The 11,154-nt window shown below is 32.4% G+C and overlaps 1 protein-coding gene across 1 annotated transcript; it reads left to right on the top strand.

Moving 5' to 3' along the window:
• Positions 1-9,636: 9,636 nt before the first annotated feature.
• Positions 9,637-10,354, top strand: LOC107845937 (non-specific lipid-transfer protein 2). The gene is made up of 2 exons (XM_016690448.2): positions 9,637-10,077; positions 10,292-10,354. Exons 1-2 carry the CDS (start codon positions 9,743-9,745, stop codon positions 10,299-10,301), a joined length of 345 nt encoding a protein of 114 aa, XP_016545934.1. The 5' UTR covers positions 9,637-9,742; the 3' UTR covers positions 10,302-10,354.
• The last annotated feature ends 800 nt before the right edge of the window (positions 10,355-11,154 follow it).

Raw genomic sequence — 11,154 nt, 5'->3', positions numbered from 1 at the left:
CTTCAGCATCTATTGTATTTATTTCTAATTCATTGGTTTCTGATTCATTATTTTTATTTCTAATTTTTCTTTAAATTGATTTTTATCTCATTTAATAATTTTTGTTCTTTATCTTTTTTTTCTTTTTCTTTCTGTCTTTTTATACAGGTTTTTTAGTATTTGTATTTCTTTTTCTAATTCAGCAATCCTACTATTTTTAGTTTCTTCTATTTTTCATATTTCTTCTGTGGTTTGTTGTTTTATTTTATCTATTTCTTTTTTCCTATCTATTTCTTCGTTTTCTCTTTCTATTCTTACCATGGCTGCCAACTTATCTTCTAATTTTAATTCTTTTTTTTCTAACATTAAATATAAATGTTCACCTATTTTCTTATATCTTCTTCCTAAATTAGAGAATACTATTTTTATTTTTAATCCTTCTTGATTTTCATATGTTTTTTCATCTATTATAAATTCTTCTTTGTTCATTTTATTTAAATGTATATAGGTTATGTTGATATATATATATATATATATTCTAGATTATCTATTGTTGATTCTAAATTTGATATTTCTTCTTTTTGTGCATTTATTGAGTTTTTACTAACTCCGACAATTATGTTATACTGTAGTCTTTCTATCCTTATTTTTAATTCTTTACGTTTTCAGATATTATTTGTTTTAATTCTTTATATTTTTGTAATTTTTTTCTTTATTCATCTAAGTTATATTTACAATATTTTGGTGGATATCTAAATCTAATTTTATCATAATTAATAAATTAATCAAATAAATTTAAATATATACTACTTCCGTAACTTTAAACAACATAGGCTCTGATACCAATTGTAGGGAGGTGCGGATAACTTGGGTAACTTAAATAGATCCATTATAACTTTTATAAGATTTAGTGTTAATTTCGTCAATTGGTTGTGGTTTGAGTTCTAGGGCTTGGATATTTATTTTATTTAGCTAGATTTTAGCTAATTTTTGGAATTTGAAATTGAATTAGCTAATTTTAGGCTTGTTCCTACATTAATTTTAATAAAAAAATTGGTTAATCAGCTTAATTAGCTAAGCTACCTTTCTATTGAGGTTAATTTCATCATTTGCCTCTTTGATTGTTTGATTTTTGTGTAAATTGAATTCTAGGGTTTAAGATTTCGTTTTATTGAGTTAGATTTTAGCTAAAGTTTACGAATTTGAGTTCGAATTACCTAAATTTTGATTAGTCTTGACATTGTTTATTTTTTTTTTTTTTGGGGGGGGGGGGGGGGGGGGGGGATCTTATCCCTATTCCTTTACTAAATTGTTGTAAATATTTAAGCGAAAGATTATTCATTCTAATATTTTTACTATTTGACAGATTCCGAATTCGGTAAAAGGATTGATTTGCTATTTTTTTCGGTGACCATTTATCTCTTTCACTTTAATTTAGGCCAAGCAAAGGTAAGTTGATTTCTCTATATTTTCTTATAATGAAGTTTTAAATGTAGTTTAGTTTGGGATTGTTTGTTGTAGAAGGCTTTGAAAGCCATAGGAATTTTGTGATTATCATATGGTGTGAGAGGGACATGCGACACCTCTACTTATATTTGCTTTGTTAGACTTGTTCAATTGTTTGACTTATTATACTATAAATGAATATGTTGCTTGAAAGTGAATAAGTGTAGTAACTTAGCTTGAAGGTGAACTTTTATTTTTAATTTTGTTGAAGCATAGGTACTTGAAATGTAAACTTTTTATTGTGAATTTTGATATGCTTGATAATTTTAAATGTGGTCTAGTTTGGTGACTTGGGTGGTGACTTAGTGAGTTGAAATTGATAGTGTAGGTACTTTGAAAGGTGAATTTTTGTTTTGAATGTAATTAAGTTTGGTGACTTGGGTGATTACTTAGTGAGTTGAAAATATTGAGTTTAGGTATTGGAAATGCGAATTTTTGTTTTGAATGTAGTTAAGTTTGGTGACATGGTAGGTGACTTAGTCACTTGAAATTGATAAAGTGTAGGTACTTTAAAGGTGAATTTTTGTTTTGAATGTGGTTTGATTTGGTGACTTGGGTGATGACTTAATGAGTAGAAATTTACTAAGTGTAGGCACTTTAAAGGTGAATTTTTATTTTGAATGTGGTTTAGTTTGATGACTTGGGTGATGACTTAGTGAGTTGAAAATATTGAAGTTTAGGTACTTGAAATGTGAATTTTTATTTTGAATGTAGTTAAGTTTGGTGACTTGGTAGGTAACTTAGTGACTTGAAATTGATAAAGTGTAGGTACTTTAAAGGGGAATTTTTGTTTTGAATGAGGTTTAGTTTAGTGACTTGGGTGATGACTTAGTGAGTTGAAATTTACTAAGTGTAGGTACTTTAAAGGTGAATTTTTATTTTGAATGTAGTTTAGTTTGGTGACTTGGGTGATGACTTAGTGAGTTGAAAATGTTGAAATTTAGGTGCTTGAAATGTGAATTTTTATTTTGAATGTAGTTAAGTTTGGTGACTAGATAGGTGACTTAGTCACTTGAAATTGATAAAGTGTAGGTACTTTAAAGGTGAATTTTTTATTTTGAATGTGGTTCAGTTTTGTGACTTGGGTGATGACTTAGTGAGTTGAAAATGTTGAAGTTTAGGTACTTGAAATGTGAATTTTTTGTTTTGAATGTAGTTAAGTTTGGTGACTTGGTAGGTGACTTAGTCACTTGAAATTGATTAAGTGTAGGTACTTTAAAGGTGAATTTTTTGTTTTGATAATGTGTAGTCATCACTTGATGAAATTTTTGTGAATTGATCTAATTAGTTGAACCTGATTGATTATGTAGATGGAACCTGATTATAGCTGGATATATCAATGGAATAATGAAAATAGAATGGGTCTTAGGGAGGAATTTGTTAAAGGTGTCAGGCGATTTGTTGAACATGCTAAGACACTTGATGTTTGGTCACATTTTTGGGTTATACATTTTCCTTGTGGTAGATGTGATGGTATAAAATCATTTAAAAGAAAAAGTTGTGAAGGAACATTTTTATAGAAAGGGATTTCACGAGGACTTTTTAAGATTGCGTGCTATTGATGGTGATGTTGAGAAAAATAACTTTGTTGTTGGAGAAAGTAATAGGTCTGTAGGTCATAATGAATATCAAGATACTAGGATAACAGAAATGGTGCATGATGCTTTTGGGATGCAACATGGGGGAGACTTTAGGGAAAATGTCGAAGACGTTCCTAATAGAGAAGTGGGCAAATCCTATGAACAATTGGATGCTGCTAGTCATCATTTATTTGACAGGTGTTCGCACTCTCGTTTGTCTGTTGCTGTTAGATTATTAAGTATTAAATCTGACTGGAATATTATTGAAGGAGGAATGAACTCAATGATAGATCTTATTAAAGAATTAGTTGACCCAGGCTTGGAGGTTCCTGATTCTTTCTATAAGGCAAAAAGATTGGTGTCAAAGTTAGGTCTCTCCTCGGTTAGAATTGATTATTGTGAAAATGACTGCATGTTATATTTTAAGGAAGACGCTAACCTAGAGTCCTGAAAGTTTTGTCAGCACCCTCGACATAAGCGTGGTTGTAGTGGAAATAAAATTACTATAAAGGCGATGCATTATTTACCTCTAATACCAAGGTTGAAGAGGTTGTATACTTCAAACAACTCAGCTCCTCATATGAGATGGCACAGTGAAAATTGAAGGCCCACTGGTGCTATGTGTCATCCATCTGATGGAGATACTTAGAAACATTTTGATGCAACTTATCCAGATTTTGCAGCTTAGCCACAAAATATTCGTTTGGGATTATGTGCGGATGGCTTCTCTCATTTTTCAGTTGGTGCTGCGACATATTCATGTTGGCCTGTATTTATCACCCCGTATAATCTTCGTCATGAAATATTAATGACTAGTCCCTATATATTTTTGAATTGTGTTGTTCCTGGCCCGTGTAATCCAAAAAGCGGAATAGATGTCTACTTGCAACCTTTGATCGATGAACTTCAAATTTTATGGCATGAGGAGGTTAAAACTTAGGACATCTCACTTAAATAGAATTTTAATCTGCGTGCATATCTAATGTGGACTGTTAATGATTTTTCTGCTTATGAAATATTGTCTGGGTGGATGACAGCTGAAAAGTTGGCTTGTCCATACTGCATGAAAAAAATAAAATCTTTCACATTGAGACATGGCAGGAAAAATTCATGGTTTGATAGTCATCGTTGTTTCTTGCCACCTGATCATGAATTTTAGAGACACAAGAATACATTTACAAAGAATAGAAGGGAACATGATGGTCCACCTTAAAGGCTATCTGGTCATGACATCTGGGAGATAGTTCAGGATTTGCCTAAAGTCAGCAAGGAACCATTGTATAGGCTGGATGGATATGGCGTTTCGCATAACTGAACTAAGCAAAGTATATTTTGGGAGTTAGAATATTGACCAGATAATTTACTTAGGCATAATGTTGATGCCATGAATGCTGAGAAGTACTATTTTGACAACTTTTTCAAAATAGTTATGGATGTCACCGACAAAACAAAGAATAATACTAAGTCCAGACTTGACTTACCAGAATATTACAAACACAGAGAATTACACTTACAGGAGTCTCCAAATGGCAATGTTCTTAAGCCCAAGGCTAGTTTTACATTCAAGTTGGATCAAAAACGTCAAATATGTGAGTAGGTCCAAAGTTTGAAGATGCTCGATGGATATGCCTTAAATTTGGAAAAGAGGGTTGATATGACACAAGAAATCTTGCATGGAATGAAAAGCCATGATTGTTATATTTTCATGGAACAATTACTTTCAATTGCTTTTATTGGTTTACCTGAAAACATATGGAAATCAATAGCAGAGATTAGTTTGTTCTTCTAAGACTTATGTGCCACCATATTAAAATAAGAAAATCTGGCGCGAATGGAAAGTAATATTGTTGTTATCACCAACAAGCTGGAGAAGATTTTTCTGTCAGCGTTCTTCAATTTGATGGAATATCTTCCCATTCACCTTGTGCACGAAGCTTGGCTAGGCGGTCCAGTTCAAACTAGGTGGATGTATCCATTCGAATGGTAAGCAATTGCAATATATTTAAATTCATACATATCTTTTTTTAATATAGTAAACATCTAATCTTAAGATTATATAGGGTAATTGAAAAATTGAAAAGGGGCCCCAAAAACAAACATAGGATGGAAGGCTCTATAGTTAAGGCATATCTTGCAAGAGAAATATTTTAATTTTGTTCATACTACTTTCGTGATGAAGTTGTTTGTTCAAGAAACCTACTGAATCGTCATCAGGACGATGTGAATGAGCCTCATTTGCAACCAATATCAATTTTCAATCAATCTTTGTAAGGCCAAAAAGACCATATTTCCCCGGCTTACTCCCACGGAGCGCAAATCAGCAACTTTGTATGTCTTGCTGAACTTTTTGGAAGTTGAGCCCTTTCTGAAGTAAGGAGATTAAAATTTTAACATATCTTATTTGTTTACTTATTCCCTTAAAGAAACTAACTGTGTTTCGCATGTTGGATCTTCAGTTCATTTAAGACTCAATTCCTTGAAAATCAAGTGTATGCATCCTTTGCAACATGGTTTGCATATGAGGTTCGTAAGTGTATTAATATTTCTACAAATTTTAAACATCTATCTATATATATGTATGTATGTATGTATACTATTTTTAGGTACACCAGTCACCAAATACATCCGCATTTCTTTGGGTCCAGTTGAAGCTCATGGAATGTCCCATTACACAGTAAATGGATTTAAAATTTTCACCGAAGAACACTCCAGGACAATGAAAATAAACAATAGTGGTGTTTGGGTTCTGGGTGATGATGATTTTGATTACTTTGGCATCATACACGAGATCTTAGAACTAGAATATGCTGGTTTTCCAATAAAAAAAATTGTTCTCTTTCGATGTAAGTGGTTTGATCCAAGCACAAGAGGCACAAAAGTACATACGGAGCATAACATTATTGAAGTGAAGCACAATAGGTAGTAGCCTGTTTATGATCCATTTGTTCTAGCGCAAAATGCTAAACACATATATTATACTCCTTATTCGTTGTGCAGTGATAAGTCTAATTGGTGGATGTAATCAAAATAAAGCCTATAGGACGGGTGGAAGTTGAAAATGTGTCGGAGACTGTGTATCAAAATTAAATGCATATTGATCACCAGCTAGTGGACATTGAATTAGTGGATAGTTTGAATCACCCGAAAAATATATTTGAAGAAGTTAATATTGTGGAAGAAGGGGCTAGGTGGGTAGGAGATGAGGAAATTTTCGAAGAGGGTGAATGGTTTAGTGGGGAGTCTTCAGAAGAGGAGGATTAGTTTGTGTAGGTTGTATTTATTATGTATTGATATCTTTATGCTTTGTACTATATATTTACCTTTATGTTTCTTGTTTAAGATTGATATGTAATATACTGTTTAAGATTGTTGTTTTCACTTTTCCATAATTTATAGAGTAATAAAAATATTATTGTCTATCTCGTGTTGTTGGAGCGATTTGAAATGTGAATTAGTAACTTGAAATTAGTTACTTGGAATGTTTTCTTATATATTCATTTTGTAGGAACTAACTACTTGTTAACTTTACATAATCTAGATTCCAGGTAGAGGTGACAAAGGTAAGGGAAAAGTTGATCCTATGAAAAGAAAAAACAACCTCTGCCTTATAGATAACCAATAGGTATTCACATATCTGAAGGTCGGTTTGCTGACGCGCCAATACGACCCTTATATTCTATGTTGTCTCAGCATTCAGTTCCTGCTCCTATGCATGTGGGGCCACTTCATGGCTCTACACAGACTCATTTTACTCCTATCACAGTGTCACCGCCATCATAGTACTATCAGACGATCACTGGTATATCTGGATACCTACTGCGTTAATACCCTTCTATAGCAGTCACCCAGGTTCGTACAGTGATTCTGCTGGATCTATTAGGTTGTCGGATCTTCATCTTGGGTGCACTCCATTCGGTGCTTCAAATCCGCCCATGCCAATGCATCCACCAACACTTGCTCTGCAGCCTGGAGACAGAGATGATTATGGAAGACATTATCTTATTCAATATGGAATAGGGTAAGATTTCTAAATATAATAACATTATTCATTTTTCATTACTATATTATTATGCTCTATGAAATTACTATTTGATCTTGTGTTGTAGGTTTAAGCCGAATGCTGGAGTTGAAAAAATTATGAGTAAATGCATTTGTCGGCACTTCAACGGCTACTGGACCAGTTGGCAAAAGGTTCCAGAAAATAACAGAGAAAGAATGTTTAACGAATTTCATGTAAGGATTTAACTTACGGACTACTTAACACATTGTTGGAATAAAAGATTGGATATTATATTTTTATTTTTATTGTAGAAATATTATTGATGGGATGATGCGAATGAATGTGCTATAAAGAGAAATTTTTATAGAAGAGCTAGATCCAGATTTAATGGTCTGTTGGATTATGCCAGAACCAACTTGGTACAACCTGACTGGATAAGTGAATCCTTATGGCAACAATATATTTGCTATTCGAATAGCAAAGAATACCAATTGTTGAGGGACAAAGAAAAGAAAGCCCGAGCATCAACCAAGGGCGGCTCCCTACATACTGCGGGTGCAGTTAGTATGATTGCTGTGGAGGAAAAAATGGTATGTAAATTTTATAGTTTTAATTATTTATTTCTATTTAAATTTTTAATTATTTGAAGATTAATAATTTTTTCATATGCAGGAAAAAGAAAAAGGTAGGAAGATAGCACATGATGAGCTATTCGAGGAGACGCATCTAAAGAAGAAAAAGAACCCGACTGCTGAAGATGTCTGGATAAAGCCTCGTACAAAATCTTCCTATGTAAGAATCAAAATTTGAATTTATGAATCTTTTTCTCAAAATTGATATTATTCAAGTATAAGTACTTTAATATTTTTAACTATTAATTTTAACTTTACTTTGAATATAGGACAGATATATGCAACTCCTTAGTGAGTTTCGTTGTAGTTAGCCTCTTGAAAGTTAGGGTGACCCAATACCCCAACATGTAGAGGAGGAGTTATGGGAACAAATTGTGGGTCCTGTAGTTAGAGGCCATTACTACGGATACCACATGAATTATTTTGGCGAGAAAGTTAGGTCTTCGTCCGGTCCTACATCCTATACCTCTTCAGTTGATAGAGGAACCATTGAATCACTAAAAAATACGGTTTCTAAACTCACTGAAGAGCTTGCTGAACAAAGAGAAAGGGCGTAGCAGAAGGAGGAGGAAACAACATCACAAATCAGGATACTGCAGGAGCAGTTTAGCTCTTTTATTCAGACTGTAGGGATTATTCCTCCATGTCCTGGTGATGCAGTTCGGGCTGTAAAAGGTCTAGGCCCACTGGATGATATCAGCATAGATGAGGATGCAGAAGACGAAGACGATGACGATGAAGATGAGTGGTAGTCTTTTTTACTTTTGTATGCGTTGTATTTTGAATTTGGACATTTAGTTGTAGTTTTTACACTTTTGTATGTTTTTTTTTAGTTTTTACACTTTTACACTTTTGTTGGAAATTTTTTATGTGTTGTAGTGGAATTTTGTATGTTGCGTGGAAATACAATTGGTTTGTTGTTGTTGTTGTTGTATTGTATGTTATTTCATTTGTTACACTTGTGGTCAGTTTATTTTGAATTTTTTTATTTTTTAAATTATTTTTTTCTATTTTAATAAAATAATAATGAATTTTAAAAATATATATATATTTTTTAAAAAATCAACCACACGTGGTCGGGTTTTAAAAAGCTACCACAGTTTCACCGACCATGCATTTTGATCGGTTTTATGGTCAAAAATTGAGAAAAACTGACCACGTGTGGTCGATTTTTCTCTTTTTGTTTTAGTAGTGTTTGAATGATACAATAAGTTCTACATCTCATAGATATTAGTAACTCAAATAAAGACTAAATTAATACTAATGCTAACAAAAATAGTCAATTAAACTCTTGGAGTGGCATGAATATTAGATATCTATTCTTTAGCTTTGCATAAATACATAACCTAAATTTATTTTTCTATTTAATATTAAGTATGTAGTTAATACTTAAAATACTTATTTTAACATGAATTAATATTTTAAAATTATTATTATTTATATTATATCTTATTAATATAAGATATTTATTTTATAAGATTTTATTATTATTGTTGTTGAGTATTTTATTACCATCATTCATTCATATTTTACGTTATTTTTTTAAGAAACGTCTAAAAATAGTTGTATCTTATAAGGACTAAGAAATGTTTGAAGCACAAGTTAATTACAGGAATTTGTACAAAGACACTAATGAAAAAAAATCCAAAACTCCGAGAAAAGTAAAAAATTCCAAAAAAACTCGAATTTTATTGAATTGATTTGATTTATAGATTTAAAAATCGAAATCTAATTATTTGAGTTGATGTTTAAAACACCCAAACCAATGAGACCATGTACACCGCTATATATGTGCAAGTAAAGAAAAACAAATTAATGGAGGGAGCATAGGCGTACCATCGAAAAGCGTTATTGAGTTTAACCTCAACTACCAACTAATTGTCTCACTCCTCCATTAATTATTCAGTTCGAAGTTTCTCTCTATAAAAGCCCAAATGTCTCACTATAGCTTTTGTACCCAACAGTCGTGTACTATCCTCCAATCCACTACTCTCATACTACCTTTTGTTGTTTCATCTTCTCTAATTTTCTTTATTATATTAAGAATGGAAATGGTTGGCAAAATGGCATGCTTTATGCTTTTGTGCATCGTGGTGGTTGCACCCTCTGCAGAGGCACTTAGCTGCAGCCAGGTTACATCTGGCTTGGCTCCTTGCCTCCCTTATCTGCAGGGCCGCGGGCCTCTCGGAGGCTGTTGTAGTGGAGTTAAGGATCTGCTGACTGCTACCAAGACCCCAGCAGACAGAAAGACAGCATGTACTTGCATGAAATCAGCAGCTAATTCGATTAAGGGCATTGATGCAGGCAAAGCCGCTAGTATCCCTGCTACTTGTGGTGTTAACATCCCATACAAGATCAGTCCCTCCACTGACTGCTCCACGTAAGTTTCACCTTCTTTTCTCTTGATCTATAGCTTGTGCATTGATATTATAAAAGTTCTTTGAAGTCTTTGGGTACATATCTTAATTCTAAATTGATTTTAGCTTATATGGGTTGATAATGTAAAAAAATAATATGATTTTTATGTTGTCATTGTATTTCAACATGGTGCAATATATTTTCTGTATGGTAACTGGTTTAATGTGGCAATGCAGGGTCCAGTAGGACTGATGCTGATCCCAATCATAATTTGGTATCATGATGAGGAGAAGAATAAAGATGGATTAATCGAGTTTGATCATGCTTATGGATCCATCACTATATATGTTGTCTCTTTCCTTTTTATTTGTGTCTGTAGTAGTACTCATATATAGTCGGCTTTGTAACGAACTTTGGTGCTTGATTGTACTGTATGTATTTATAGTAATACGTAATTCTACTATCCTTTTTAAAAAGAAAAAAACATCCTTTTACATTTGCTTAACTTTTATAAATCGATGGTCTGCAATTATTCACACAATCAGCCTGCAGCTTAGTGCTTGGGCAACTGCTTACACTAATTTTGAGATGGTAATTCTTACGAAGAGGAAAATGTAGGAATTTGAGAAATTACACCGAAGGGTGCATAAATTAAGTGTACTTTGTTTTCTCAAAAAATCTTCAACATAAATCTATTAATGATAAATTCAGAAATTTCGATAACGATATTTAAAGATACTTTTAAAATTTAGTATAGATGTAAGACAAGTAAAATTTGACTTATATACGTAAAATAATTTACTAATAGAAAGTACGTGCTATGGTATATCTTAACGCACAAGAAAATTAATAATCAAGTATATTTAGAATGATGGTACATCTATATGGACAAAGAAACGGGGAAATATTTGTGATGATTTGGTCTTAATTTTCAGGGTCATTAGATTTATTCACACATTTAATTTAATTCACTCATTATCATTACAAGATAAGACAACCAAAGAAACTTCACCATATACTGTAAAAACTCTCTATAATGTTAACTCATTATAGTGACATTTTATTATAATGATTTGATTTTCTCTGAAACTAGCTCTTC

Source organism: Capsicum annuum, chromosome 10 (assembly GCF_002878395.1).
Source record: "Capsicum annuum cultivar UCD-10X-F1 chromosome 10, UCD10Xv1.1, whole genome shotgun sequence".
Lineage (NCBI taxonomy): Eukaryota > Viridiplantae > Streptophyta > Magnoliopsida > Solanales > Solanaceae > Capsicum > Capsicum annuum.
The sequence above is the reverse complement of the archived record's forward strand: the minus strand, read 5'-3'. Positions and strand labels throughout refer to the sequence as shown.